We start from the raw sequence: 17,666 nt of genomic DNA on the forward strand, positions 1-17,666 counted from the left end.
TATAAATACATAAATGTTTTTAAGGGTCATATTATACTGTTGTATAATTTATATATTTTTTACAAATTGTGAACCCTTTTCCTTCTTAGCAAATATTCATCTGTTACGATTATTAATGGCAACATACGTTTTCCTTAACATAAATGAATCATATTTTATTTAATCAGACTCCTGTTGTGAAATACTTAGGAATTGTCAATACTAATTATAAAAAACGGACCTTGGTTTTTTTAAAAATTGAGATGTAGTCAAATTCTATTTTCGTTATTGTTTTTTGACAAGATGATTTTAAAATGATGTTGCTTTGAAATTACTGATTGATGAGTCACTCAGTTAGAATTTGGTCATGGTTCCTCGCGAAAGATCTTGTGAGCTAGATAATTTTAGAAAAGTGGTAAGTCTAACTAAAAAACTTTTCAAATGCATATGACATCTAACAAGAGAGAAATCGCGGCTCCATAAATCCGAAAATGTCCTTTTTCTCCAGTAACAGGAGGAAGCCGCGTGGCTCACACGCTCCTTCTTAACTGAGCCGCGCGGGGTCGGGAACCTCCGCCGACCGCCGCTCGGTCCCAGCCCAGCTACCCAGGTGGCGGACCAGGCTCGGCCGCACCCCCGGCAGCGGGGAATTCTAGTAGCGATGCACCGGAAGTGTGCGTGGAAGTGACTGAAGTCAACTCGCGACCGATTGGTTCTTCCGAATGACCCTAAGCCTCCTTTCGCCTGCCACTGGCCGCGTGGTTTGTCTATTTGAACAGTCCCCGCCCCCTGGAGAAGCCGGGTCCCGAAGCTCCACTTCTCCTTCATGACTATTGGCCGGCGTTTCAGTCCATCGAATGCTTCCGCCTGCCGATTGGTCCTTAGGGTTGGGAACCTGCCCTCCCTCCCGCGGCTTAGAGGACAGCGGGGAAGGCGGGTGGTCGGGCGGGGGGCCTGAGGCGGCGGTACCGGCGCTGGTGGCGGCAGCTGAGGCCTTGGCTGAAGCCGCGCGGTGAGTCTGGAGCCTGGCACCGACCCCTCCAAGGCGGCGGCATGTCCAGACCCGCAGCCAGCCTGGTCCGTGGAGGGGGGGGGGGGAGGAAAGACTGAGCAAGCCGCCCGTCTGGGACGTGGGGTCCCCTCAGAGGCGGCGCCGCGGAGTTGGGCACCGCCTGAGCCCTTGACCCCACCCTGCGAGGCAACGCCCCCCTCCTCCCTGGCCCCCCCTCCCCCAGGACACCCCCTGACCCCTGAGTCGGCCGAGCGTGTGTGGCGCCACGAAGGCCGGCCCATCAGCCCGGCTTCTGCCGCGACGCCTTTGCGTCTCCATGCCGGTCGGTCACCGCCTGCAGATGGTCTTCAGAGGGGCCGAGCGTGGGTGTCAGCCCCTCGCGCTCCGACCTGGAGACTCGTGTAGGACCCAGCCCCCGGATCTGAGCTCGGCCCCGTCCTTAGGTGTCATCCTTTCTGCCTGTCCCACCCCCATCCCCAGTGTCAGCCACCCAGCTTGAACTTCTGTAAGCCCGGGCCAAGACCCCTTAGGATGTTCGACTTTCAGGATCTTCGTGGAAATTTGCGCAGAACAGATGGCCTGCGGGCCTCAGGCTTCTAAAGATAGGCCGGCACTGTCCTGAGGATGGAAATTTCTCGCTGGCCTCGCTCCCCCTCTTCACAGACAGGGCCACACACTCTGCAGCAGTTTTGTGGTCGGGGATCCTTGGGTTTCCTCTCCCCTGAAGGATGGCCCTTCCTTCTGCAGTCCTTTTCTTGGCACTGGAGTATTTAAAAGCTTTTAAGAACCCATTATTCCTTGTTTGTTTGTTTGTTTTTCTTGGCATGGACACATTCTTTCAAAATAAGAATTTTTGAAAAATGGACTCTCTAATATAATCGGGGCATACCTAGGCTACGTATCTATGTATCTGGGCTGAGCCCTGTTATGGCCGCTTTATTGTGGGTGCCTGATTATTTGTATTTCCCCCTGAATTGTGAGCTCATTGAGGGAAGGGACAGTACATACTCCAGGAATGAATGAATGAATGATCTCGGGAACTAATCCCTCCCCTTTAGCTCACATTTCAAGTACTAGTGTTCCATAGGGCTGCACTGTCCAAGGCAGTGCCGCCAGCCACGTGTGACTTAGAGCGCTTGAAATGTGACTAGTCCAAACAGAGATTGTCTTAAGTGTAAAATGCACACTAGTGTTGGGCGACTCGGTACCAAAAAAAAAAGAAAGAAAAGGAAAATATACCAATTTTTAATATTAATGATACATTGAAATGATATTTTGGATATATTGGATTAAATAAAATATTAATTTCACCTGTTTCTTTTTACCTTGATACGGCTGCTAGGAAATTTAAAATTACATTTGTGGTTTGTATTTTATTTCTGTTGGGCGATGCTGCTATAGAATAATTACCCTCTTTAAAATGAACTCTTTGAGGAAAGAGGCAGTTGTAGGCATGTTTTATTCTCTCTCTACCTCCTCACTTTTAGTACCTGGCCCTGTGCCATGTACATAGTAGTAATAATGTTAATAATAGCTAACAGTTATTAAGAACTCACTGTGTGCCCAGCACAGTTGTAAGTACTTTGTGTGTGTGTGTGTGGTTTAATTGCTATTACTGGCCAACATGCCCCCCCTCCCCTCCCCCCCCACACACACACTGGATATACAAATCTACAAAAGGGTATCTTCCCATCTGAAGACTGTATTATTTTAGAAAATATCCCCAGTCCCTGTTTCAGACAGACAACAGCTAATTTATTTTTGCGTGTACAAATTTTCCCAAACTCATAACCAATTATATTTCTACTTAGTAAGAAGGCAAGTAAATACCATGCTTTCCTTTGATTTTCAGAGTGTCTCCAAGTCTTGCTAAAACCTTCTCTTTAATCTTGCACATAATTTCCATTAGTCTGCACTGCTTTAGGTGTAAGTACTTTTTAACAAAACTTAATCCTCATGTCAACTCTATGAGTTAGGTATTATTATTGCCCTGTTGCAGTTGACGAAATAGACATTTTAAGTATCTTCTCGAGGTATATAATTTGGGGCTGGATTCAAACTCAGGTAGTCTGGCTCCACAGCCCACAGTTTGACTCTCTTACTATGCTGCCTCTTATAAACATCAGTCACTATTGAATAAATGGAGGCTTTCTACATGTTCCTCAATGAGGTCTCCCAACCTTTTTAGGGTTCCCTACCTGATGTGGACAGGGTGGGGATCTGTGTTGAGGAACTAGGGCCATAAATAAATTTATTGCCATAGTTTGTTATCCAGAATATCAAAGGAAGCTTCTCTCCAAAGAACCTCAGGGCAAGATGCTTGGAACCGGACCTGCCGCCGCCACCACAGCTACCACGACATCTAGCAACGTGAGCGTTCTGCAGCAGTTTGCCAGTGGCCTGAAGAGCCGCAATGAGGAGACCAGGGCCAAAGCTGCCAAGGAGCTCCAGCACTATGTTACCATGGAGCTTCGAGAGGTTGGGGCTTCTGTGATTTGGGGCTGTTCATTATGGAGTGTTTGGGCTAAGTGAACCATCACTGTTTTTGATTTCTTTTGACAGCTAAGTAAGATTCTGTTTTAGAAAGGCAACCAATTTCTCATGTCCCTAGAATGTGCAGGTTCCTTTGCAGCGGTTACACATTTCTATGGCACCTCCTGTGTTGTGGTGACACTTTAGGAGTCAGCCTAGAGTCAGCTGTTTTTAAAAAAAAATTTTTTTCTTTTTCCCACCGCATTCTAGACCTTTGATTCTTTTTGCCTGATAACATTGGTTGGAATGGGTTTGAAGAGCTTGGGATTTTTTAAATAGAGACTGGACTGGAGGTCAGAGACAATGTCTTGTTCATTCTTGTACGCCTGGTACTAGGTAGGACCTAGGATAGGATGTGGTGTGCCATGGAGTGTACTCAATAGTATTTGTTAAGTAAACAGATGAATTGAGAGTTCAGTTGCTCTACAGTTTATAGAAATGGGGCAGTACCTTTGTTGTGTTTGGTTTGAGCTGTACCCACTGGTACCTCTCACGTCCTAATCTTTGGAAACCACCCCACCAACACCACCACTACCACCATCAGGGAGACATTAGAAATTGTTCTGAATACATCTTCCTTTGCAGATGAGTCAAGAGGAGTCTACTCGCTTCTATGATCAGCTGAACCATCACATTTTTGAACTGGTTTCCAGCTCAGATGCCAACGAGAGGAAAGGTGGTATCTTGGCCATAGGTAAGGACAGAGTCTCTGGTGACAGTAACAACTGGGAACAAAGGACTGTTTACCTTTGTGTCCACTGCACCCCGTGTCTCCTGTTTACTAGATGCTAGTTCATAATTGGCTTTATGAATTTTAAGGAGCCTTGTAGTTTTCATTGTACTTATTCAGGTATTAATTCTAGCAACAGTCCTGGGATGTAGGCAAAGCAGGTATTTTCAGATATGGAGTCTCAGAACCATCAAGCAACTTTTCTAGGGCCAGAGATTAGAAGCCAGCTTTCTTTTCACCACCCCATGTAGCTTTTTGCAGGTTCTGGTTTCTCTGTAGAGTGATGTTGGCATAGCAGGGCTCGTGAATGGAAAAGTAGAGCTGGGGGACTGTGAACAAAAGCCAGATAATTTTCAGCTCCCAGAGGTGGTCATCCAGCCTGTGATTTAGTATTCAGTCCCAGTTTCTTTTCCTTTTCTTCTTGAGAAACAAGATATATATATGCTAAAATGAGAGCATTTTGCTTTATGCAGATAGTCCTTGTTCAAATATCAAATCTGTTGGTTAAAATGAAAATTACCCGCATCCTTTACCATCTGGAAATTGCCATCTATACTCAAAGTGAAAGGAAAGGGTCACTCACCAGCTTTCCTTTGAGGGCAGCATGTACTTTCCTGGACAGTACGTGTCCATCCTCACCTTTCGCCTTTCTCTTTTCCAGCCAGCCTCATAGGAGTGGAAGGTGGGAATGCCACCCGAATTGGGCGATTCGCTAATTATCTTCGGAACCTCCTCCCCTCTAATGACCCAGTTGTCATGGAAATGGCATCCAAGGCCATTGGTCGCCTTGCCATGGCAGGGGACACTTTTACCGCTGAGTATGTGGAGTTTGAGGTGAAGCGAGCCCTGGAATGGCTGGGTGCTGACCGCAATGAGGGCCGGAGACATGCAGCTGTGAGTGCCTGCAGGAGGAGCCCAGCCAGGCCTGGAGAGCCATGGCACCGTGCCTTTTTCCTTCACACAATGTGCTTAGGTCCCTGAGGGGCAGAGAATGAGAGGGAACCTTCCAGGCAAAGACACTGTGCTTCTTGGTGGCCTTAGGTTCTGTCCTGAATCCCTTTCTGTCTTCACCTTGAGCTTTGTACCTGAAGGAGAAACTTAAAAGTTCTTTTTTGTTGCTTGAGAAGCAGCCCTAAGTGGGGGAGAGTCTGTCTTTAAGAGAGAGAATTCGGGCATGAATGTGGTGGGGATCGCAGGCATCAGTTGGATCCTTTCCGGTCATCTCCCTCTTAAGGAGGCAGCACACAAGGAGGGAGCGTGGGACGGGGAGACGGACACGTTTGGACCCTGGTTCCAGTCTTGGCTTTGCTGCTTCCTAACTAACTTGGGGCAGCCTCTGATCTTTGGTTTCTTCTATTGTCAAATGAAAACAACAGCAGGATTAGGTATTAAACAGGATTTTTCATTCATTCAGTAAAGATTTATTGAATTCTTGCTGTATTCTAGGCATTGTTCTAGGCTGTTGGTAGAGCAGGAAAGAAAACAAAACACATCTGCCCTTCCAGAGCTTACGTTCTAACAGTACCAGCATTCTGTGTAAATGCCCTAGGATGATGAACACAGATGTTTGGGCCATTTTCCTTTCCTTCCCAGAGTCCCAGAATGTCCAAGTCTGCTCTCTCCTAATGTGTGTAGGCTCTAGGAAGCCAGAGCCTGTATTCCTGAGGGGACAAAACTCTGTGATCCAGATGAGAGTCCTGATTGTGCCTTTTTCTCCTAGGTTCTGGTTCTCCGTGAGTTGGCCATCAGCGTCCCCACCTTCTTCTTCCAACAAGTGCAGCCCTTCTTTGACAACATTTTTGTGGCCGTGTGGGACCCCAAACAGGCCATCCGCGAGGGAGCTGTGGCCGCCCTTCGTGCCTGTCTGATTCTCACCACCCAGCGTGAGCCGAAGGAGATGCAGAAGCCTCAGTGGTACAGGGTGAGGAGATGGTTTCATTCCATCCACCAGCACAGCATGTGCACATAGAGATCACTGGGTGGCAACAGGCCCCTTGCCACACAGCAAGTGTCATGTTTGTTTTGGTCTCAAATGATTTTTTTAAGCTCAGTTTAAATCAACAGTTATCCTGTTGTATTTCAATAAAGCAAAGACCCATGGGTAGCCACACTATTATCTCATGTACCACTAAAACTGAAAATGTGCCAATTAAACCGTGATTCAGTGCCTTCTTGTCAACAATTATAAGGTATCTCTTTCCAGAATGGGTGTCTCAGAATCGATGAAATAAGGTTAATACTAATCTAGAAAGTGCCAGTTCTCTCTTCTCTGGAATCTTTTTTTTTTTTTTTTTTAATATATCTGTATTGATTCCAGAGAGAGGGAATGAGAGGGAGAGAGAGAATTGAAATAATGATGAAAGGTGTCATTGATCAGCTGCCTCCTGCATCACCCCTGACTAGGGATTGAGCCCACAACCTGGGCATGTGCCCTGACTGGGAATCAAACCCTGATCACCTGGATCCTAGGTCGATGCTCAACCGCTGAGCCATGCCCGGCCTGGCTCCTCTGGAATCTTGAGTCCTGTGCTGATTGCTGTTAATAAGAGAAGCTACTAAGGGGTCCGTACAATAAAAAGATCCCTGAGCATGAGATTGGAGACCTGGGTTCTAGCCTCGGCTTTGCTATGTGACCTGGGACAAGTCATGTAATTTCTTTGAGCTTGTTTTTTTATCTGTTAAAATAGGGAAGTAATGGTATCTGCCTGGTGGTATCATGGGAGTTGACGCTAAATTAAAGGCAAGAGCTTGATGAATTAGGACTGTCAATGATATTGGTACAAGGCACTGAGCAGTGCTAACACCTCCGAACCCCCATATAGGTGGAGTTTGCCTGTGTTTGTCTAACTTTGGACATTGGGTAATTAAGGCATTCTCTATCACTACATAGCACACATTTGAAGAAGCAGAGAAAGGGTTTGATGAGACCTTGGCCAAGGAGAAGGGCATGAATCGGGACGATCGGATCCATGGAGCTTTGCTGATCCTCAACGAGCTGGTCCGAATCAGCAGCATGGAGGGAGAGGTGAGAAGCCGTGTCAGAGGGGAATCCAGGCTTCTCTGACACTCAGCAAGACAAGGCATGATCCTTGTTCTCATGGGGCTGATGTTTTCTAGTAGAAACAGACAATAAATAACAAGATAATTTTGGATAGCAACAAGTTCTATGAAGAAATGGGATGAAGGGTAGCGGGGTGGGGGCAGTGACGGGGGTCAGGGAAGTTCCTTCTTTAGGTGGTGACATTAGGAGCTGAGACCTATATGACATGGAGGAGCCAGTCTTGCAGAGAGATTATGTTCCAGGCAGAGGCTTGAGGTGGGAGAAAGTTTTAACAAATTCAAGGAACAGAAAGAAAGGAAGTGTGGCTGGTGCACCCTGAGCACAGGAGGGAGGGAGGGAGGAGCCAGATTACTAGGCCTCATAGTTCTTGGTAAACACTGACTTTTACCCTCATTGCAAGGGCAAACGTTGGAGATGTGTATGCAGGAGGATGGTGTGATGTCATCCATTTTTAATGATGGGTTGGCTCCTTGTGGGGAATAGCTTGGGGAGAGGCAGGAATGGAAGCAGGAAGACCGGTTAGGAGGTGGATTAGCTTGAAAAGCAGCTGCAAAGATGGGTTTGAAAGCACAGGATTTTATTAGGGAAGTAGTCTGCAAGAGACGATTGGGGGGGAGCTGGGAGAACCCTCAGACCTCAGTGCACATCTGACCCTGAGTGAACAGGGAGGGAAGAAGAGTGGGGTGAAAGCATCCTGTCTGCGTTGCAGAGCCATCACGGGAGGCCTGCGTTCCGTCCCTGCGGTGTGTGGTCACTGGCTAGGAGCAGCCCATGGAAAGTGTGGCCTTGGCACAAACAGGGCGACGATATATTTCAGAGTAGCAGCTGGGGCCCTTGTGGGAGGTTGCGTTCCCCCGCTGCCAGGGGTGGTCATTACAGCAGTCTGGGCGGGTTTCAGGGAGGAGGAAATAGCAAGTTGCATCAGATGCTCCAGGTCAGTCAGACAAGACAAGGCCTGAGAATTGACCATCAGATTTAGCAGCATGAGACTCATTGGTGACCTTGACAGGAATAGTAGACAAGATTTTGGAGGGGGGGTGTCTTGTGTTGGGAGAAGTTTGGAAGTTTAGAAAAATTTTTATATCCTTATTTTGGACTATTGGAGGGTGAATTCCTAAGCAGCCCTTTGAATGGGAGATAGGTGTGAATTCTGTAGCAGCCAGCATATTGCAGACCTCCTGTGGAATTCCTAGGACTCTGAGAAAATTATTTGCCTAAGTTGTTTCTACCTGGGTTTCTGGCAAGAAGGAGAGCAGACTGTTCTTAATAGGATGCTGGCGTGGGGCTGCCCCTCACTTTGGCAAGAGGCTTCCTTGCTGTGATCTTGGGTCTGTAGGCACAGCAATTTGCAAGTCAGCTTTCCCAAACCAACTTCGGGTGGGGGCGAGTCCTTGGCAGCCAGTCCCCTGCTGCTGCTTTATTGTTCAGTAGGTGGTGCTCTTTTGCCTAAATTAGAACAAAAGCTGGCCTTCTGCAAGGTTCTGGGGAAACCATCATCCTGAAGTTGAAAAGTGGCCACCCACCACTTTGGAGATAGTTTTCTTTCAGGGTCAGGCAAATGGGTTGCTCTGTAGGCTCAAAGTGTCTGGGCAAGTGCCACTTGTAGACAAAAGTGTTTTTTGTTTTTTCCCCCCACGTATATAGCGCCTAAGAGAAGAAATGGAGGAAATCACACAGCAGCAGTTGGTACATGACAAGTACTGCAAAGACCTCATGGGCTTCAGCACGAAGCCTCGTCACATTACCCCCTTCACCAGTTTCCAGGCTGTACAGCCCCAGCAGTCAAACGCCTTGGTGGGACTGCTGGGGTACAGCTCTCATCAAGGCCTCATGGGGTTTGGGGCTTCCCCCAGCCCAGCTAAGTCCACCCTGGTGGAGAGTCGGTGCTGCAGAGATCTAATGGAGGAGAAATTTGATCAGGTAGGCTGCAAGAGGCCCACTCCCCCTCCTTCCATGCTCCACACCTCCCTTTCCTTCAACCCTGTCCCTTTCCTCTCTCAGGTGTGCCAGTGGGTGCTGAAATGCAGGAATAGCAAGAACTCGCTGATTCAAATGACAATCCTTAATTTGCTACCCCGCTTGGCCGCATTCCGACCTTCTGCTTTCACAGGTGAGGATGTCTGTGGAAGGTGTCGTTACCCGCTTAAGGGTAATTATACAGAAAAGTGATTCCAAAAAGTTATGCCTGCTGCTCATTGGAAGAAACACCAACTAGGGGCTAGCTTCTGGTTTCTTTGCCTGCTGTCCAGTTTCAGGGGTACCAGTTCAGGTTTTCTGCAGATGCCAAGGCAGCAGATGTAGGGACAATCAGACCATGTAGGCACAGAGGCAGTTCTAGAGCCAAGCATGTTCTCATGTATGGAAGCCAACAAAGTCATGAATGCACTGAAAAGAGACCAAAGGAAGGGCAGATTCATTTTAGATACTGCCGCAGCCTCGGTGGGGCAGGGAGGATCTGGTGACTGCCCTGCTTCTGCCTTTGAAGAGGTCACTGAGCTGCCTCGCCATTCACAGGAAGGGATGCTTCAGAGGCAGGTTTTGTGGATGATAGACTGTGGGTTTCCCTATTCCTGCCCTGTGTTCAGTGGGAAGTGAATACCTGCCTCCTGAAGGTGGCCCAACTCGGGTAACTGACTTCCTCAAGGCCTTCCTGGAGTACTCCAGCCAGAAATATTATTCTCTTCATTCTAACCCCCAGCTGTGCAAAGGCTTGGGTGTCAGACCTGGTGTGAATCCTGCCTCTGTCCGTAACTATGAGGTTTTGGACAGGTTACTTGACCTTTCCTGACTTGTAACATTAAAATGGCAATCCCTGTGTCACAAAATGATCTGCATTCATGCCTGAGCACCTGCTCTAAGTGCCTGGCACAGAGTAAGCCCTCAAAAATGGAGACCATTATTACTCTTAAGTCCATGTTAGAAATCAGGTAAAGATAAAAATTACAGTACTACTCCAGTGTAATTTGTCCGCTCGTATTTATGTCCCGTTTCACCTCCACATTTGCTGATTGCAGAGGGCCCCATCCTGTACATATCTTTGTACTTCACTGTGGTGCACATTGACGCATTCAGGGCCACATAAGAGCCAGGAGTGTAAGTGGAAGGCCATCCTAACCCTTGGCAGATGCCATTCCCTAGCACACACTCATTTTTCACCACCCAGCCCAGATGAAACAGCAGGAGAAATATATAGCTGTTGAGCTGTTGAATGTGCTTTGTGCGAGAACAGAACGTGTTGAGTAAGGAGAGACAATTAGCCACATAAAATCACTGAACCAGAGAGAGATGATACTGTGAAAATCACCCCAGTTTTTTCAGCTTTCGGTTCTTCCCACCTGATAACCAGCAGCTTTTTTCTTTTTTGATGACCAAACATACCCCTGTTCAGTAGAGCTGTAAATGATCTTGGGTTGAAAGTCTGGTTCAAAAAAACACACCTAATAACTAGGCCAAATTTGATGAAAGTCTGGCACACTGTGGAAGCAGTTACCCGACTAAGTTCAAAAGACTGCCTAGCAGCAGGATACAGAGGCTCAGAGGGCCTAGGTTTATTCTTTTGATGTGGCTTTTTGTTGTTTTATTAAATAATATGCTAAAATATGCCATTGAAATTCAGCCTGGGCAGCCTCCAATCTATGTGCCTCGTTGGGAAAGTTCCGCTTGTTTAAAGTTTGTAGTTTAGAAGTGTTCGCTTGAATTTCCTGATGATGTCAGCTTTGGGAACATCAAAAACGCCCTAAAATTGGCCTGGAATCACTAACAAAGTCAAATTCCTAATCTCTTAGGGTGCTAAATCCAGAAAAGGAAATTCTCTTCTTGATTTAAGCCCATTTCCTGCTGAAATGCTGTTCTCCTGGTCAAAGGCCTAGTTTTCCTGGTTGATGCACTCTGTAGGCTCGTGTCACCGTGGTCTCTGTTTTCAACCCCAGCATGCTTTAATGTCATTTGGCCGCAAGAGCTGTGGGAGATGTTTCTCGTTAGAGTAATGCAGTAATGTTTTCGTGCTGTTTGGGAGTCTAGTGCACTGTCTCCTAGCTGTGGTTTGGTAGCCCTTGCCACCCCTAACTTCCTAGTGGATGTGTGGTCTTTCCTGCTCTGCTGTTATGTGCTTCTAGTGCACAGACTTGGGGCCAGTAAGAGAAGGAATGGAGGAAGAGGCAAGAATCAAGAAATTCCTGCCTTCACGGGAGTTCTAACACTTTAGTTTCAGGTGCCCAAGAATTGCCTGCCCACGCACATCGGCTTCATGAAAATACTGTGTGGTAGTCCACATTACAGACTAAATCTTGTTCTGTTAAATATAACTGACAGAAATCTCTAGGTAATGGCAGTGATTTCTAGGCCGAAGCTAAGTGCAATGGCCTGTTTATTGCAAACAGTATTTAGTATTACTTTAAATTTCAGTATAATATAAAACAGTTTAGGTGATCCTCTCTGTTTTGTTTGTTTTGTTTTTGTTAGTCCTCACTGGAGGATATTTTTTCCATTGATTTTTTTAGAGAGAGTGGGAGGGAAGGAGAGGAGGGAGAGAGAGACATCGATGTGAGAGATACATCCATCAGTTGCCTCCCGCACCCACCCCACCAGGGCGGGGATCATGCAGCCCAGGTATGAGCCTTTATCAGGAATCAACCCCCGCGACCCCTTGGTCCGTGGGCTAATGCTCAGTAACCGCTGAGCCAAACCAGCCAGGGCCTCTCTTTGTTTTTAAACAAGATTTAACATATATTTCTTAAACAGGAGGATATCTTTTCCTCAAAATATAACACTAATGGAGACAATTATGTGATATTATTGCTTTGGAGAGCCTGTAAGTTTTTTTTTTAATTAAAAGAAAAAATCTTATATTTTTAGTATTTCCAAAAGATGTATCTGAGGAGTGATTGTCAGGCATAAGTCTTTGGTTAGTCCATCCTCTAAATTCTTCTTAACATCTTTCCAAAAGGCTTTCTTAATTTATTCTTAAATCTGAGTGACTTATAGGATTTCTGACCTTTGCTATAGACCAACCCTGAACTTAAGCCATACATTTTGTCTATTCTGTGCTCAGATACCCAGTACCTCCAGGATACCATGAACCATGTCCTAAGCTGTGTCAAGAAGGAGAAGGAACGTACAGCAGCCTTCCAAGCCCTGGGGCTTCTTTCTGTGGCTGTGAGGTCTGAGTTCAAGATCTATTTACCTCGTGTGCTGGACATCATTCGAGCAGCCCTGCCCCCTAAGGACTTTGCCCACAAGTAAGCAACTCTTATTACGATTTACCTGCCACCCCATTTGGTGGTAGAGGAAGGATGCTCCATTCATCTCCATGGAGCTTAAGCCCATTCTCTGCGTCATTAACCTCCATGTTATAGCAAATCATGTAAAGAACAGCCCTTCTTCGAGGAGGGCTGAAGTCAACCTTTTCCAAAGGAAGTGACATTGATATAAATATTTTGGGTTGGTTCAATTCCCTGTGAACATGTTAGATGCCAGTACTGTTTTCAATATTATTATTTACTGGGAATCACCTAGTTTTGCTCTTTTATCTGACTTTCAAAGATTTTTTTTTTAATATATTTTTGTTGATTTCAGGGAGAGGAAGGGAGAGAGAGAAACATCAATGATGAGAAAGTCATTGACTGGCTGCCTCCTGCATGCCCCCTGGCAGAGGGATCAAGCCCCCAACCTGGGCATGTGCCCTGACCAGGAATCGAACCTTGATCTCCTGGATCCTAGGTAGATGCTCAACTGCTGAGCCACGCCCGGCCGGGCATCAGAGATCTTAGTTTGATATAAAACCTAAAGAGAGGACTCCTAGACTGGAACTTAAGGGACCTAAGCGTCGCCCTTTTTTTATCGCTCAAGTTGGATATGTTATTCCATCTCTTGAAACTTGCTGATGAATAAAGCATGAAACAACCTTTAGCACCTGCAAGATGGAAAGGCCAGGGTATCTTCTCTAAGTCTGGGGGGGGTCAGCGTTAATTGGAATCGTGTCTGTATTTTTCTGTTTTAGTAGCAAGGATTGTCCTGGTGAATTAAGAAGCCTTACCCATTCTAAAGCCCAGCATTCTTATAGAAAGAATTTCTTTCCATATGATGGTTGTGTCCTGCACTCTGGTCCTAATGCACATATCGTTCAGTTTGCTTCCTAAATAGGTACCTTGGCCAGCATCACACTAACCAATATGGTACCTTTTGTGTGAATTGAGGAAATAGGCCCCTTCCTCAAGACACTTTACTGCCATCTGCTGGATTGTTGTTTTAAATACTATATACAGATCTACAGTAACTTTGGTGTGATGGGCCCCCTAGTACTGTGCAGCAGATAACCTGCACACCCACATGTGGTGACCCTACCTGGGTAACCAGCCTTCCTTGCCCCAAGGCAATTTTGAGGTGGGGCATCACAGAATGTCCTTATGTCTAAACTAGCCCCTCTCTGGCTCTCTGCAGGAGACAGAAGGCCATGCAGGTGGATGCCACAGTATTCACCTGCATCAGCATGCTGGCTCGGGCAATGGGGCCAGGCATCCAGCAGGACATCAAGGAGCTGCTGGAGCCTATGCTGGCGGTGGGACTGAGGTGGGTGTTGGAAACCTCAGCTTTCTTCATCTGTGGTAGTATGAGGCATGAGCCACGGTACTGTGATGGTGTGGAAAGAGCGAGGCATAGTTGTTAAATTGGATAGGCAGGATAGCTCTCACTAAACACATAGGCTACTTTCAAATCCTAGTTTCATCACTAGCTAGCTGTGTGATCCTGACAAGGTTACTTTACTTCTCTGAGCCTCTGGTTTCTTACCTGAAAAATGGGTACAATAGCAATTCCTGTTGTCTAGGGTTGCAGGGATTAAGTGAAAGAGTTAATGAAATAGCCACTCTTAGCACAGTGCCTTGCATATAAGAAGTGCTCAGTTAGTGTTTGCAGCTGTAGTGTACATGTTTATTGGTAAGTTGCTTAAGCTCTCTACACTTTAGTTTTCTTCATCTGTAAAATAAGGACGGTGCTCTCAATCTGCCTCCTGGGTTGCTTGGTGAGACTTGGTTTTCTACAGTGGCTGGATTACCGTAAGCAAGTTCTCTCATGGCAAGGACCAGAAACTCATTATTTTGAAATCTGTGACCAGGCCAAGGGAGTTCAGGGCATTTATTCTATTTTATAGTATCCTTTCTACTTTAAAGACCAAGCAGTGAGGGGGCCCGATCCCCTTGCTGGACAAGGAGGATTGTTTCTTCTCAAGAGCAGACCACATGTCATCTATGTAGCCCCATGTATGACTGGTGTCCTCCCCCTTAGCCCCGCCCTCACAGCTGTGCTCTACGACCTGAGCCGTCAGATTCCGCAGCTGAAGAAGGATATCCAAGATGGGCTACTGAAGATGCTATCCCTGGTCCTCATGCACAAGCCCCTCCGGCACCCAGGCATGCCCAAGGGCCTGGCCCATCAGCTGGCTTCCCCTGGCCTCACAACCCTCCCTGAGGCCAGTGATGTGGGCAGCATCACTCTTGCCCTCCGAACTCTTGGCAGCTTTGAATTTGAAGGTAAGAAATTGCAATGGTGCCCAGGTGGCCAATGTGGCTCAGTGGTTGAGCATTGACCTAGGATCTAGGAGATTGCAGTTCGATTCCTGGTCAGGGCACATGCCTGGGCTTCGGGCTCGATCCCTAGCAGGGGGTGTGCAGGAGGCAGCTGACCAATGACTGTCTCATCATTGATGTTTCTCTCTCTCTCTGAAATCAATAAAATTATTTAAAAAAGGAAGGAGGGAGGAAGGGAGGGAGTAAATTACAGTGGCTCTTGCAAAGATAGTTTAGTGATGCTGGGAACCTCAAGAAAGGAGTGAGGGTATCTAGAATTCCTGGGTTTTGCTAGGGGCCCCAGAGACAGGGTAGCTGACTTCAGCAGCTCATCCTTCCTAGATTCTTTCTGTATAGTGTTAATTCCTATTCCTACTGCTTGTTCCTTTGTCCCATACTGAGTTTTGGGGCAGATGGTATTCAGGAAAAGTATGCATTAGTCCAAGGATCTAATGCTTCAGAGGTGGAAAAATCAGAGGTAGATTCCCTCAGCTCCCACCTCCAGGTAACTGAGATGGTATTTAATGCTTTAATGTGTGTGAGCGGGGGCTTTGGGTGTTCGTGTTGCTGTGGCTATGTGATTTCCAAGAGTGCTGTGCTGTGTAGTTCAGTTCGGAATTCCAAGCTGCATATAAATCCCCACTAATTCCTGAGAAAGATGTAGTTCAGGAGAGAAAAATGGACACTTTTTTGAAGTTTAAGATCATGTAGGTGGTGTCAGTCAAGCCTGGAGGGAAGCAAACAAGTATGAAAAGCCTGAGTACGGACAGCCATCTGTTTTCCCTGTTGCAGTTCCTTCACTCACGGCGTTAGCACCCAGGACAGTTTATTTGTAATGAATAAAAAGTAACTATATTTAAACGCAGCCTACATCAGACTCTCTTTTTGATATTTAAGTCAGGAACTAAAAGAGACAAGGTAAAATTGACCAAGAATTGTTTTACTCTCCGGGAATATAAAGGGTCGGTCAAAATAAAGCAAAACCATTTTTCATTGAAAGGAGTAGAGGAAGGGTTAGGATGGAGGTGCCTTTTTTCTGTCTCCAGCTCCTTCACCTCCCTTCTTCCTTTCTAATGACTGGAAGCTCATTTGTTAGGAAGAGTCAATACCTTATTGATCAATATCTTGTTGAAAATTGAGTTAGTAGCCATAAAATGGAAAATGCAGCTAGCAAGTTGTGGACCTACTGTCTGAATCCACAGTGATTGTTGTTTTCTTTCTGCTTTGTATCCAGGACACTCTCTGACCCAGTTTGTCCGCCACTGTGCGGATCATTTTCTGAACAGTGAGCACAAGGAGATCCGCATGGAAGCTGCCCGCACCTGCTCCCGCCTGCTCACGCCCTCTGTCCACCTCATCAGCGGCCATGCTCACGTGGTCAGCCAGACTGCAGTGCAGGTGGTGGCAGATGTGCTCAGCAAGCTGCTTGTGGTCGGGATAACAGACCCTGGTAAAGTTTATTAGACAGAAGCAGTCTCGGGAAGCTTGCGGTTTGGGGCAGTTTCATTGCGTGGCCTCTCTAGAGACCTTCAGCCACAAGCTGACTTCCAGCTCTTCTCTGCCAAGGTGTTAGGCTTGGCTGCTCCAGCCTATTGCTGTAAGATGTCTTTAATTCTGTTGTCCTTGTCCCTGTGACTAAAGAAAAGAACAACAGGTTGGATGAGAGAAAGGTGTCTGACATCCTCTCTCTAGGCTGATGGCAATGGAGGTGACCACTGGGAAAGGACTGGAAGGATGAGAGCACTGGAGGGGTGTTCAAAGGCTTACTTGTTTTTGCAGACCCTGACATTCGCTATTGTGTCTTGGCATCCCTGGATGAGCGCTTTGATGCACACCTGGCCCAGGCAGAGAATTTGCAGGCCCTGTTTGTGGCCCTGAATGACCAGGTGTTTGAGATCCGGGAGCTGGCCATCTGCACCGTGGGCCGGCTCAGTAGCATGAACCCAGCCTTCGTCATGCCTTTTCTGCGCAAGATGCTCATCCAGGTAATGATATGACAGTGAAATCTAGAGGCAATGGGGAGAGGACTTTCATCATGACAGCTGTTTGGGGAAAGAGAGTTTAAGACAAGGGAGGGGAAGAAAGATTGATCTACCTGATTGTAGAAGCCACAATTGGCCCCAAGGTCCACATGTTTTCCTGGCTTTGTAATTGGCAGTTCTAATGTTTATCAGCTTGTAGCTTCTTGTCAGTAAGACTCCAGGGTGCCTCTTAGTCCCACGCTAACCTTTCATGCAGCTCTTTCTTTTTCCTGGCAAGTCACCAGCGATTCCATTTCTCAGCGCTCTTAGCTGCAGATGGTCTTCCCAGTGCCTCTATCCTTCCACACTCCTGCTTTTCTTGCTGATGCCAGGTCAAGCACAGAGGCCAAGCGTGAGGCTCCACCATTGTTCCTCAAAGTTACTGCCCTGGTCTGTGGTCCCTGGCTTTCATTCTTAAATAATGTGAGATGCCAAACTAAGCTGCTTGGACTAGAGCCTAAGGTAGATTCAGATTGACATTGCTGGTAGGTCCAGTAGATTTTCATTTCCTGCTGAAACCTGTCTTTACCCAGCTAAGTTCCCTGACTGTGAGCGATGTGTGGTCCAGTCCTTCCTGCCTCAAGTTACTTCCACCCACCTTTTCTGGGTCTCAGTGTGACTTACCCACTCATTTCCTTTCCCCCCACTTCTACCCTGTCCCCACTTCACCCTCTGCTTCCTGAGCCTCTCCCATAGATTCTTTTGAAATAAACACTTTTCATAACATATAAAGAACTTAAACGTAGGAAATCATTAATATATGTAGTTT

At 46.7% G+C, this 17,666-nt stretch overlaps 1 protein-coding gene across 1 annotated transcript in view; it reads left to right on the plus strand.

Annotated features, from left to right (window-relative positions):
• The first annotated feature begins 919 nt into the window (after nt 1-919).
• The window catches only part of MTOR (mechanistic target of rapamycin kinase), a 98,889-nt gene continuing 82,142 nt past the window's right edge, over nt 920-17,666 (plus strand). The window contains exons 1-13 of the mRNA XM_016217893.2: nt 920-991; nt 3,294-3,469; nt 4,109-4,217; nt 4,915-5,147; nt 5,974-6,174; nt 7,144-7,278; nt 8,959-9,234; nt 9,316-9,424; nt 12,365-12,551; nt 13,753-13,881; nt 14,596-14,840; nt 16,111-16,326; nt 16,656-16,861. Of these exons, the coding sequence (XP_016073379.1) occupies nt 3,308-3,469; nt 4,109-4,217; nt 4,915-5,147; nt 5,974-6,174; nt 7,144-7,278; nt 8,959-9,234; nt 9,316-9,424; nt 12,365-12,551; nt 13,753-13,881; nt 14,596-14,840; nt 16,111-16,326; nt 16,656-16,861 (2,208 nt within the window). The 5' untranslated portion in view covers nt 920-991; nt 3,294-3,307. The remainder of the gene's footprint in view (nt 992-3,293; nt 3,470-4,108; nt 4,218-4,914; nt 5,148-5,973; nt 6,175-7,143; nt 7,279-8,958; nt 9,235-9,315; nt 9,425-12,364; nt 12,552-13,752; nt 13,882-14,595; nt 14,841-16,110; nt 16,327-16,655; nt 16,862-17,666) is intronic.

This window comes from Miniopterus natalensis, chromosome 9 (assembly GCF_054644295.1).
Source record: "Miniopterus natalensis isolate mMinNat1 chromosome 9, mMinNat1.hap1, whole genome shotgun sequence".
NCBI lineage: Eukaryota > Metazoa > Chordata > Mammalia > Chiroptera > Miniopteridae > Miniopterus > Miniopterus natalensis.